At 32.3% G+C, this 12,476-nt stretch overlaps 1 protein-coding gene across 5 annotated transcripts in view; it reads left to right on the forward strand.

Annotated features, from left to right (window-relative positions):
• The window catches only part of LOC127732499 (aminopeptidase N-like), an 80,483-nt gene that overhangs the window by 44,731 nt on the left and 23,276 nt on the right, over nt 1-12,476 (forward strand). For all 5 annotated transcript variants that reach the window (XM_052241532.1, XM_052241534.1, XM_052241533.1 and 2 more), the window contains 6 exons: nt 1,463-1,583; nt 4,442-4,596; nt 5,754-5,867; nt 7,552-7,686; nt 9,428-9,493; nt 11,172-11,237. In XM_052241532.1, the coding sequence (XP_052097492.1) occupies nt 1,463-1,583; nt 4,442-4,596; nt 5,754-5,867; nt 7,552-7,686; nt 9,428-9,493; nt 11,172-11,237 (657 nt within the window). The remainder of the gene's footprint in view (nt 1-1,462; nt 1,584-4,441; nt 4,597-5,753; nt 5,868-7,551; nt 7,687-9,427; nt 9,494-11,171; nt 11,238-12,476) is intronic.

Raw genomic sequence — 12,476 nt, forward strand, 5'->3', positions numbered from 1 at the left:
ATTGGCACTTTTGACCTTATCCCGATGTAAACATTGAATGTGAATAGATCGAGAAGATGGCAAATGCATGTACGAAAATCGAGACGACCTTTTCTTAAAATTATATAAAAAATAGTAATAAGATGGCTTCTTTATAAGAATATTTATCTTTAATTTTTTTAACCTGCACAAACAGACTTTTATATTGTTATATTCATGAAAAGACAATATTTCTATATTGAATTTTTATGCAACATGAACAGACCGGTGTTCTCGAAAACTTAGAATGTGAAAAATAAGTATATTTTGGGAAATTGTAACATGCTGAGGACTTTGTGAAACACTCAAAAAATTGGTGACCCGAAAGATCTTTAGATTTTGTAGGTACATGACTTTTTCTAATTTTTTTTTTATCAATATGCAGCAAAGATTGTCATTTTTTAGATTACAGTTTCACAATGCAATTATATCGAGAAATACTGAACTTAAAACATCGTGTATTTGCATGTATATTTCTAATAACACAGTTTAACAAATATTTATTTAAAATGTACAATTGTTATTTAGAAATAACTTTTGATCAGTGTCGTCACCGGCATTGTTTTATTATTGATTTTCTCAACTTTATCATAAGAAGAGGTCATTTTTTTTTCTTTTTCACTAGATTTCCCATTGTAAGCGATTAGCAGGGTTCATATTCAAATAGCAATATACATTAGCTTGTTGTCGGCCTGACGAAACAATTGATTTGCATTAGACGTTGAACAGCAATCTATAGTCATCAATACCAAATATATGTTTTGAGACATTTTGTGCAAAAACCATTTTTGGGTAAAGCTTTTACTTATATCTCAATATACGTGATTAAAACTCATGATGATACGGTTTTTGTTATTTTTTGCAATTTTGAATTAAATGCAAGAAATTTGAAGACCGTTGGCAAATATGTAGGACATATATGAAAATATAGATACTAAAATAGATATAATTCCTCATCATCAAGATCATACGTTCTATATTGCATGATGACATAAGAGCAATTATCGCAGTTGGTTTGAATGGTTTTTTAGTGTGCTATTTATAGCTTTGATGTGGAACAGGATCTGTCTACACTTCAGGAAAACCAGATATCACCCCCGGTATTTGGTTCGGTTCATGTTACTAAGACTTTTGATTTCTTTGTTGTGTTTTTATACTCTTGTTTGTCTTTTGATCGTTTTTCGTTTTTTTTTTTGCCATGGCATTGTCAGTTTTTGACTTATGAGTTTAAATATCCCTTTGCTATCTTTCAACTCCCTTTTGAAGCAGTGTCTTAGTTGTCCCTTTCGAATTGTATCTTATTTTGCATATATAATGAATAATATGCGGAATGTAGTTCGTAAAATCTTTTTTCTTGGTTGATAGATGTCTCACTGACAATCATACACATATCTTATTTATATATAGCACATGACATTCAAATCGAATTGTCTTTTTTTATCAGTACAAAGCGTGGACTCGTCCAGAAGCAATCGATCAAACAACATACGCTTTAGACGTTGGTGTCAGAATTCTGACTTTCTTTGAGGAATACTTTGCTACACCATTTCCGCTTCCGAAACAAGGTAAGAGGTATATGTATAAAAATCCATTTCCGCTTCCTTAACAAGGTAAGAGGTGTATTTATACGAATCAATTTTCGCTTCGTAAATAAGGTAAGAGGTATATGTATATGAATCCATTTACGCTTCTTCAACAAGGTAAGAGGTATACCGCTTCCTAAACAAGGTAAGAGGTATACCGCTTCCTAAATAAGGTAAGAGGTATACCGCTTCCTAAACAAGGTAAGAGGTATATGTATACGAATCCATGTCCGCTTCCTAAACAAGGTAACTAGTATTTGTATACGAATCCATTTTCGCTTCCTAAACAAGGTAAGAGGTATACCGCTTCCTAAATAAGGTAAGAGGCAATGTATACGAATCCATGTCCGCTTCCTAAACAAGGTAACTAGTATTTGTATACGAATCCATTTTCGCTTCCTAAACAAGGTAAGAGGTATATGTATACGAATCCATTTTCGCTTCCTAAATAAGGTAAGAGGTATATGTATACGAATCCATTTTCGCTTCCTAAATAAGGTAAGAGGTATATGTATACGAATCCATTTTCGCTTCCTAAATAAGGTAAGAGGTATATGTATACGAATCCATGTCCGCTTCCTAAATAAGGTAAGAGGTATATGTATACGAATCCATTTTCGCTTCCTAAATAAGGTAAGAGGTATATGTATACGAATCCATGTCCGCTTCCTAAATAAGGTAAGAGGTATATGTATACGAATCCATTTTCGCTTCCTAAATAAGGTAAGAGGTATATGTATACGAATCCATGTCCGCTTCCTAAATAAGGTAAGAGGTATATGTATACGAATCCATTTTCGCTTCCTAAATAAGGTAAGAGGTATATGTATACGAATCCATGTCCGCTTCCTAAATAAGGTAAGAGGTATATGTATACGAATCCATGTCCGCTTCCTAAATAAGGTAAGAGGTATATGTATACGAATCCATGTCCGCTTCCTAAATAAGGTAAGAGGTATATGTATACGAATCCATGTCCGCTTCCTAAATAAGGTAAGAGGTACATGTATACGAATCCATTTTCGCTTCCTAAATAAGGTAAGAGGTATATGTATACGAATCCATGTCCGCTTCCTAAATAAGGTAAGAGGTATATGTATACGAATCCATGTCCGCTTCCTAAATAAGGTAAGAGGTATATGTATACGAATCCATTTTCGCTTCCTAAATAAGGTAAGAGGTATATGTATACGAATCCATTTTCGCTTCCTAAATAAGGTAAGAGGTATATGTATACGAATCCATGTCCGCTTCCTAAATAAGGTAAGAGGTATATGTATACGAATCCATGTCCGCTTCCTAAATAAGGTAAGAGGTATATGTATACGAATCCATGTCCGCTTCCTAAATAAGGTAAGAGGTATATGTATACGAATCCATGTCCGCTTCCTAAATAAGGTAAGAGGTATATGTATACGAATCCATTTTCGCTTCCTAAATAAGGTAAGAGGTATATGTATACGAATCCATGTCCGCTTCCTAAATAAGGTAAGAGGTATATGTATACGAATCCATGTCCGCTTCCTAAATAAGGTAAGAGGTATATGTATACGAATCCATTTTCGCTTCCTAAATAAGGTAAGAGGTATATGTATACGAATCCATTTTCGCTTCCTAAATAAGGTAAGAGGTATATGTATACGAATCCATGTCCGCTTCCTAAATAAGGTAAGAGGTATATGTATACGAATCCATGTCCGCTTCCTAAATAAGGTAAGAGGTATATGTATACGAATCCATGTCCGCTTCCTAAATAAGGTAAGAGGTATATGTATACGAATCCATGTCCGCTTCCTAAATAAGGTAAGAGGTACATGTATACGAATCCATTTTCGCTTCCTAAATAAGGTAAGAGGTATATGTATACGAATCCATGTCCGCTTCCTAAATAAGGTAAGAGGTATATGTATACGAATCCATTTTCGCTTCCTAAATAAGGTAAGAGGTATATGTATACGAATCCATGTCCGCTTCCTAAATAAGGTAAGAGGTATATGTATACGAATCCATGTCCGCTTCCTAAATAAGGTAAGAGGTATATGTATACGAATCCATGTCCGCTTCCTAAATAAGGTTAGGTACATATGCATATCCGTTCATGTTAATTAATCAACATACTATAATACCAAACGAAACACTTACACACATTTAGTTCATTAAACATTAGTTCTAATTCTACAAACTTTGGAATACTTTTGTTTATTTTTTTAAAATTAGAATTGAGATCAGGATATGTTAGACATATATTAATGTAATACACTTACCATTGTTGTAATACGTATGGTCTGATATATTTTTCCATTCTTTAATTAATATTTGTTGCTTGTTTGCTAAGCAAAAAGCATTTAGGAGCATGAGAAAGGGTCGACTAAAAAACAAACTTTTGTGTCTCGTAGACTGGATTTCTTGTAGACCTTGACCCTAGAAAATAGCGTCTAGTAAAAACTGTGGTACATAATATATTACTTTTTTTTCAGTGAAATTGGATAACGTTTATACTGTAGGGTGCTTAGCAATCAAAATGAAACAAAAAGAAATGTGTGTAGATACTTTAACAAAACAATACAACATAATAAATAACTTATCAAATTATGGAGAGACACAGTTTCTTCTATCAATTTATTTGCAAAATTATGAAATGTAACACATGAAAATATCACTTTCATTCAACTTTACTAATTGATATTTATTTTGTATTTCTAATAAGTAACGTATATTACATGTAAGCAACGGGATTCATGTTTGCAAATCTACTGCCCCTTCTCAAACGAAACCTTTTTTGGCACGTGTTTTATATCGTTTGCATAAGTGTTTGCTATTTAAGATTTTTTCTTTTCAAGATATGATAGCAGTTCCAGCATTTGCTTTTGGTGCAATGGAAAACTGGGGACTGATAGTCTATAGAGAGACGTTCATGTTGTACGATCCTCTAGATACAGCAGAGAATTTTAAACAGTTTGTTACAATGGTTACCTCGCATGAATTGGCACACAATGTCAGTAAAAAATAAATCTTGATATTCTTTCTTTTTTAAAACATGGCAAACCATCTCTTATTCCAATCGTTGTCTGCTTTCACACTAAGGAGCTTAATTTTCCAACTGGTCATCATTTAACGTGTATTGTTTAACGGTTATTTTGAATTTCGATTTTTTTTTTATTATCAGCACTAATTTGCCAAAGGACAAATACATCATGATAAAACTTAAAACTAATGTTAAAACTCATGATAACACATGACTTGGGACAGGCACTTTATTTAATTAATTAAGCATGTTTTTTTTAACTCTCGTTTTGTTGTCTACCGTCAATTCATATCATTTTCAATATAAATCACATATTATATTCATTTCTCGAAATGTTTCGAAAGGATACGTCTATCGTTGAAGTCTACATTTAAGATTTGTTTTATTTGTTTGAATACATAAATTTATGAATGAATGAACTAGTTTTCACATTTAATGTTTTTAATTTTGAGATCTTATAACACTTGTTAAACTATTCCACATGTTTATATTATAACCCAACTCACCCGGACTCGCTCCTTTTTGAGTGCATGAAATTCCCTCCGTTTTTGTACATTATTTTTACTTTATATCTTTTTAATCGATCTACGAAATTTGAACATCTGATTTGAACATCGGTAAACTACTGACCCCTTAATTAAAAACCACCGTTTTGCACCGATTTGATAAAACAAATATATCCTAATGTGTTCTATATAATCCATTAGCAAATGATTAATACACAGAAAAAAAATAAAATAATGTTTCCAAATAACCTATGTTTTCTTACAATGAAATAGGATTTGTCTCATTGAACTTACAATGAAATAAGATTTGTCTCATTTGACTTTTAATGACATAGTATTTGTCTGATTGGACTTACAATGAAATAGTATTTGTCTCACTTGACTTATAATGAAATAGGATTTGTATCATTGGACTTACAATAAACAAATGACACGAATAATGCTATCTTAAATAAAAACATCAATATTGCATGTATAATGATATGCATATTCCTTTTTTAAACATGCATTCGTACAGGTTTTTAGTTTAATCATATGTAACCACTCATTGATTGTACGATCCACTGAATATCCACATTTTTTTTTGTTCATATATTCACAACTTAGATTTTTATTTTGTAGTGGTTTGGGAACTTAGTGACACCCTCATGGTGGGACGATATATGGCTAAATGAAGGATTTGCCAACTATATAGCATTTGTTGGAATGGATTTCATACAAAAAGACTGGCTGGTGGTAAATATTACATTTCAACGTAATATTACAAATGATATCATTACTATCACATATGCAGGTACATATGTAGTAGGTACATATGTAGTATATGTAGGTTACGTCGAAAACAAAGTTAATTTGTTGCAGAATTGTACGATTTGTGAACTGTTTTGGATTTTGTAGTTGAAAATGACCAAAGAAAAACTCGTGGAATATTAAAATGTTATTTTTATTTGAACACAATACATAATTCAATCCACGACTAGCTACTACTTCAGCAAGTACACAGAAGCCCGACAGACATTTAGAGGACACATTTTCGACTTCAACATAGACAGGTTTCTATATCATATTTCAAGTCTTTTCTTGTTTTTGGGTGTTATTGTTGTATGTTGTTAGTGTAAGTTTGGATGGCTTTTAATAGAGACTTCAAATTTAATAATTTCATTAGTTGCCACAAGTGAATAAAATAACCGAGTAAGCGTCAACGAAAAATGAAAAAAAAAGAATGACTTAAGTCTAGCTTGCAGACATCATCAATTAATGGACAGATGTCTATCTCATATGTAAAGATACAGATCAGTCCGAATGAAGACAAGTTCCAGAGAACTGCCACCAAAGAGTGTAGTAACATTCCGATAAAGCTAAGGACAACTAATGACAATGTTCATAATCCCCTTTTATTTTTGGTCCTTGTTTGCTTTAATTGTTTGATTACTTCTTACGTCTTAAAAAGACTTTTCTATGGCATTCCAAATTCGTCTGTTATGAAAGTTAATTCAGCAAAGTCGGTTTTGCTTTGTAAATATTATTTCATGACATAATATTTTATTTTTCTATTACTTCGTATTAAAAAGTAACGATGAGAATATAGTTTAAGAGGCTCTTATGAGTATCGATCGTTAACCTGACAATCTTTAACTTAATTGGTCTTGAGAGGATACAATCAACTGTATTAATAATCAATTGCTAGAAAAGAAAATAGCACTTTACGTTCGTAGAAACTTTGAAAATGAAGGGTCCTTAGCTTAAGGCAGATCTCAAAGGTTTCATTAAATACCATCTAAATTTATTCATTTTTTGCGAAAATGTAGTTTATATCATGTTGTTTTCAAAAACATAATTAAAAATATGGGTCACAGAACTTTTTTCAAGCCGTACGTTATGCAAAGTTGTCAGATTTTGTAAGGATAATACATAAATAAAAAAAAATGAATATAAGAAAATAGCTCGTAACACGTGCTTTCAGAAAAGAATAAAATGAAAAATTGGATTCGACGTCTTCCTGCACAACAAACACAAAAACTAACCGTTATTGCCTGTATAAAAAAAGTGAGATATCACCCCTTGAAATACAAAGTTTGAAGATGTGAAATCGATGTTAGAAATTTTTATGTAAAAAATGATGTACCAAAAGATAAAGCAATATTTGTTTCCATTCGAATGAACGTCTCAAACATATAATACATATTTCAATCAAAAAATAATATAGACCCCTTAATATGTTAATGATTAATAAAAGGCATTTTTTACAGACAACAAAATATTTAAAGTTTAAAATCAGGTTTTCGTCCATATTTTTTCGAAATATGACTTTTGCAATGTGTAAAAGTTGTTTTAACAATTTGGTTAAATCACAGATTGAATATTTGGATTAATTGAAAATCAGAATCGGTTTAAGTATATCTATATATCTATTTTGTAGCTCGACAATTTTGTGGTCTCAAGTGTTCATAATGCTTTAAGCTTTGATGGAGTAATTTCCTCACATCCTATATATGTTCCTGTTTCTAATACAGATGAAATTTTCCAACTATTTGACAGTATTTCCTACGAAAAGGTACGTATAAAAAATATAAATGTAACCATCTCTGAGATTAAAGATACTTCACTATTTTGGGATATAAAGGTTTTATACTAATGATATGTATACGTATGTTTTGATATCCGTTCATCAACCGTAATTCTATTCAAAAGTCACATGTAATTGTAATAGTTAAAATCGGGAACATGGCAAAAACCATCATCAATGTCATATTGATATATTTGGTAATAATTTTTCAATGGCACAGTTACACAATCCCTTGATTAGAAACTGAGACTTTGAAACGATCAATCGATTAAGTTCAATTGATTGATTGACAGTGTTTAATGCAATTTTCGTCACTTTTTATTGTTTCATAAAGCGGCCAGTTTTTCATTGTTGGAAGAAGCCAGATACAACAATCGGCAGGAAACTGGCAATCCTAGTCAATTAATATCAGAGTCGAAGACACCTTCGACCAGTAGGGTTCGAACTCACAACCTACACAATCTTGACAAGCTAGTAATCACTGTAAATGAACTACAGACAAGTCGGCTGAGAATCCGAATTGATTTAGGTTGACAACCGAACAACTTTTGAAGTGACGTTTTCGTTTCTTTTCTGATCCTTGCGGGATCTGCATAATCTTCAAGAGCACCTTAGATCACCCCTGCATTTTGGTGAGGTTCGTGAATACTGTTGTTTAGTAGAAAAGAAAGGATATGGGGTATCCATTCATGACACAAAATCTGTACATATACTGCAGAAAACATAAAAAGCGGTTGTTGTTGGTGTTTGTCTTTCGGTTGTATTTCGTCCTTTGCCATGGCATTGTCAGTTTTCAATTTTTGATTAATGAGTTTGAATGTACCTTTGGTATCTTTCGCCTCTTAACCGCCTCAGTGGTCTCGTGGTAGCGGGTTCGTCCCGATTGCGGAAGTTTCGTTGGTTAGAACCCTGTCCGAGGCCAACTAAAGTCTTTAAAATTGGTGATTGCTTCTACGCTTAGAACGCGGCATTAAGGAGTAAGAGTAAAGACTGGTCGGCTCGAAGTCAGAATAGTTTTTTCCGGGTAGGTTGAAGTTTCTTCCCGCAGACTGTTACCTTCTGAACTTGCACGTTTAAAATGTAGCTCGGCGTGTCGGTCTAGTACAAAGCAGGGTAAATATTCATATTACATTTACATGTTCTCGTCCTGTATATGCATTTTGTTCCGCTGGACGTTAAACAGCCATCCATCATCATCATCTATTGCCTCTCGTTTACTGGAGTAGTTAATGCGGAAGGAATAAAACCTCCTAAATTGTTTAGAAACGATTGAATTACTCTTCAATGACAAAAGTTAGGTAAAGTAAATGACAATTTATTTCGAAAACTCAACCTTACACGAATAAGAGTTCCAAAATGAACGAAGATGTTTAAATTGCAAACGAAATTTGTTTAACAATAAAAGAAATTAAATATTGATAAATTCAAGAATTCAAAATGTTGGCGTTTCTCAGTTCCAGACAGGTGCTATTTTGAAAATTCTACACTGGTCCGTTGTGCAATCAGATTAATCGATACAAATTAGTTGCATTAAAAATTTTATTTGTTATGAAATGATTTTAAGTCAAAGTGGGATATACAAATCTAAAACCTATCTGTAATGTCTTTTTCAGACTTTAAGTACATTTACTTTTTTTGGTTTATATATATGCAATATAAAAATAAATAATACAATATAATATCATAATTTCTTGTTTGAGACGAATTATATTAATAAATGGCTTTTTAGGGTGGATCTGTTATAAGAATGATGCAATTTTTTTTGGGAGACGAAACATTCAAAAGAGGTCTACAGGTGAGCATAATTAATCTCTAATGTAAACATCGATTTCAGTGCTTCGGTCGATACGGTAGAAAGATGGCACCTGATTCATCCGAGGTATGCCGATTGCACGATATATGTTAACGAAATAATGTCAATCATGTACGCTGGGGACAAATTATCTGCAAGCCTTCTTCATTAATAATTTGATCGCATTTGAACCGAAACAGCTTTGGTTTAATTAAAACCTCAGTTTTATTCTAATTCCACAGAAATGCATTTAGAAAGATTTATGAAAATGACTAGAGAACCAGCTTAAACCAACAGTTTTTGGTGGGGTTCGTGTTGCTCAGTCTTTAATTTTCTATGTTGTGTTTTGTGTACAATTGTTTGTCTGTTGGTATTTTTCTTTTTTAGCCATGGCGTTGTCAGTTTATTTTCGCCTTATGAGTTTGAATGTCCCTCTGGTATCTTTCGCCTCTCTTTTAAAGTAGTAGTAAGATAATGATATCGAGTTCAGTAGGCGTGGCATGTGTTCTTAATCAAGTTCTTACAATCTTCTTACCTTGTATATAATCAAACAAAACAACATTTCAAACTTATCGATGTAAAGTTATTTTTCAAATCATTTTCGAAATATTAACTTTGTTTGTTGTTATCTAATTACCATAGATTTTGTAAAACGAAACAATTAAAGGATGAATTACATGCGAATTGTGCATCCCCAAATTTCACATGTTCAGGTTAGAGATTTCTTGATGACGATATTTCCACGAAGCGCTTCGGACACAATGGAGATTAAAGAGTCAGTCTTCGTCAGTCTGTCCGTAACACATATTTACAACGGTTGTCCAAAACCTTATCTTCTTTATAGGACAAATCGTCACTTTGTGCAGTTTATTTATGTATATCGTTATTTTGTTTTATGACTGTTGCAGAGTCATTGGACTTGGTTCTTACAGTATAAATATTTAGTTGTTTCTGATGGATAATTCTCATTAGAGAACAAAAGCAATATACAGTATAAAAAAATGATTACAGTAGGTGTTAAATCTGTATATTTAAAAACCCATTTTATTAATTAAATAGAATCTTCTATCTTTCATTGAATTAAATCTAACAAATAAACATATAAATAGTAGTTAGCATATCAAAACTTAAAGATAGATGAGGTTTGCTGGTTCAAATTAAGAACGATAAAATTGTTTTCATACTTTGTAAAAATGCAATGCATGCAATCGTGCTATTTTCAAAAGCGTTATTAATTTGTATGGGTCAACGACATGAACAAGCTTTCTTTAATCTACAGGTTGTTCAAAACCGTCAGATTTGTTAGGAAGTAAACATAGGAAAAGCACTGATATGTGAAAAGAAAGAACACTAAATGATGGAATTTAAAACTATGTATGCGAAGATAGCATAATGTGCTTTCAGAAAATTTATTTTTTAACTCAGTAGATAAATTTCATGTCCTTTATAAACCTTGATTATTTCAGTTATCCTTCCTGATATATATTTTTTTTAAACTGAATCCATGAAAACATGTTTTCTTTTATTGTCAAAAAGAATGTTTCCATAAAATATTTATATAGAACACATTTTTGTACTAACTGAAAAGTCTCACAGATAAATGTCATGTCTGTAGGAGATTCCCCTCCAACCATCCCATAATTCAATGTGCATAACACATGTGTTTGGTTTTCCTTTTTAGCTATATATTACAGAAAGAGCATACGGTGTAGCATCACGTGATGATCTGTGGGATGCTTTAGGAAGAGTAAGTGATAACTTTGCTTACGAAAAACATCCATTCACTGTTCACGATACTTCAAAACATCGTTAGAATACTTTCATCTTACTTAAAAACATTCAATTATTATCTATTAGCCCAAACATCAGCAGTCGATATCATTACACATATAATAGAGAATGCCAAGTTATACATTATGTCGCCGATAACAATTCATGATGAGGCATACCAAAAAGGTCGGTAAAGAGGTGGGATGTAATGGGGCAAATAAAGGCACAACTAAGTCCCAGGATCACAAGTGATATGGAAAGGCAGCATATGCTGCTCTACCTTCATTACTAGTCGGTTAAGTCAGTGTTATGAGAACAAAGGGTCAAACTAAGAATCAGTTATCATTTGATTCTGTTTGTTATGATCGAGGTATCATTTGACTCTGTTTGTAATGGTTGTGGTATCATTTGATTCTGCTTGTAATGCTTGTGGTATCATTTGACTCTGCATGTAATGCTTGTTGTATCATTTGATTCTGTTTGTAATGTCTGTGGTATCATTTGACTCTGTTTGTAATGGTTGTGGTATCATTTGATTCTGTTTGTAATGGTTGTGGTATCATTTGATTCTGTTTGTAATGGTTGTGGTATCATTTAATTCTTTTTGTAATGGTTGTGGTATCATTTGACTCTGTTTGTAATGGTTGTGGTATCATTTGATTCTGTTTGTAATGGTTGTGCTATCATTTGACTCTGCATGTAATGCTTGTTGTATCATTTGATTCTGTTTGTAATGGTTGTGGTATCATTTGATTCTGTGTGTAATGGTTGTGGTATCATTTGATTCTGCTTGTAATGCCTGTGGTATCATTTAATTCTGTTTGTAATGGTTGTGATATCATTTGATTCTGCTTGTAATGCTTCTGGTATCATTTGATTCTGCTTGTAATGCTTGTGGTATCATTTGATTCTCGTTGTAATGCTAGTGGTATCATTTGATTCTGCTTGTAATGCCTGTGGTATCATTTAATTCTGTTTGTAATGGTTGTGATATCATTTAATTCTGCTTGTAATGCTTCTGGTATCATTTGATTCTGCTTGTAATGCCTGTGGTATCATTTGATTCTATTTGTAATGGTTGTGGTATCCTTTGATTCTGTTTGTAATGGTTGTGGTATAATTTGACTCTGTTTGTAATGATCAAGGTATCATTTAATTCTGCTTGTAATGGTTGTGGTATCATTTGATTCTGTTTATAATGGTTGTGGTATCATTT

This window comes from Mytilus californianus, unplaced genomic scaffold (assembly GCF_021869535.1).
Source record: "Mytilus californianus isolate M0D057914Y unplaced genomic scaffold, xbMytCali1.0.p SCAF_25, whole genome shotgun sequence".
In the NCBI taxonomy this organism is placed as follows: domain Eukaryota; kingdom Metazoa; phylum Mollusca; class Bivalvia; order Mytilida; family Mytilidae; genus Mytilus; species Mytilus californianus.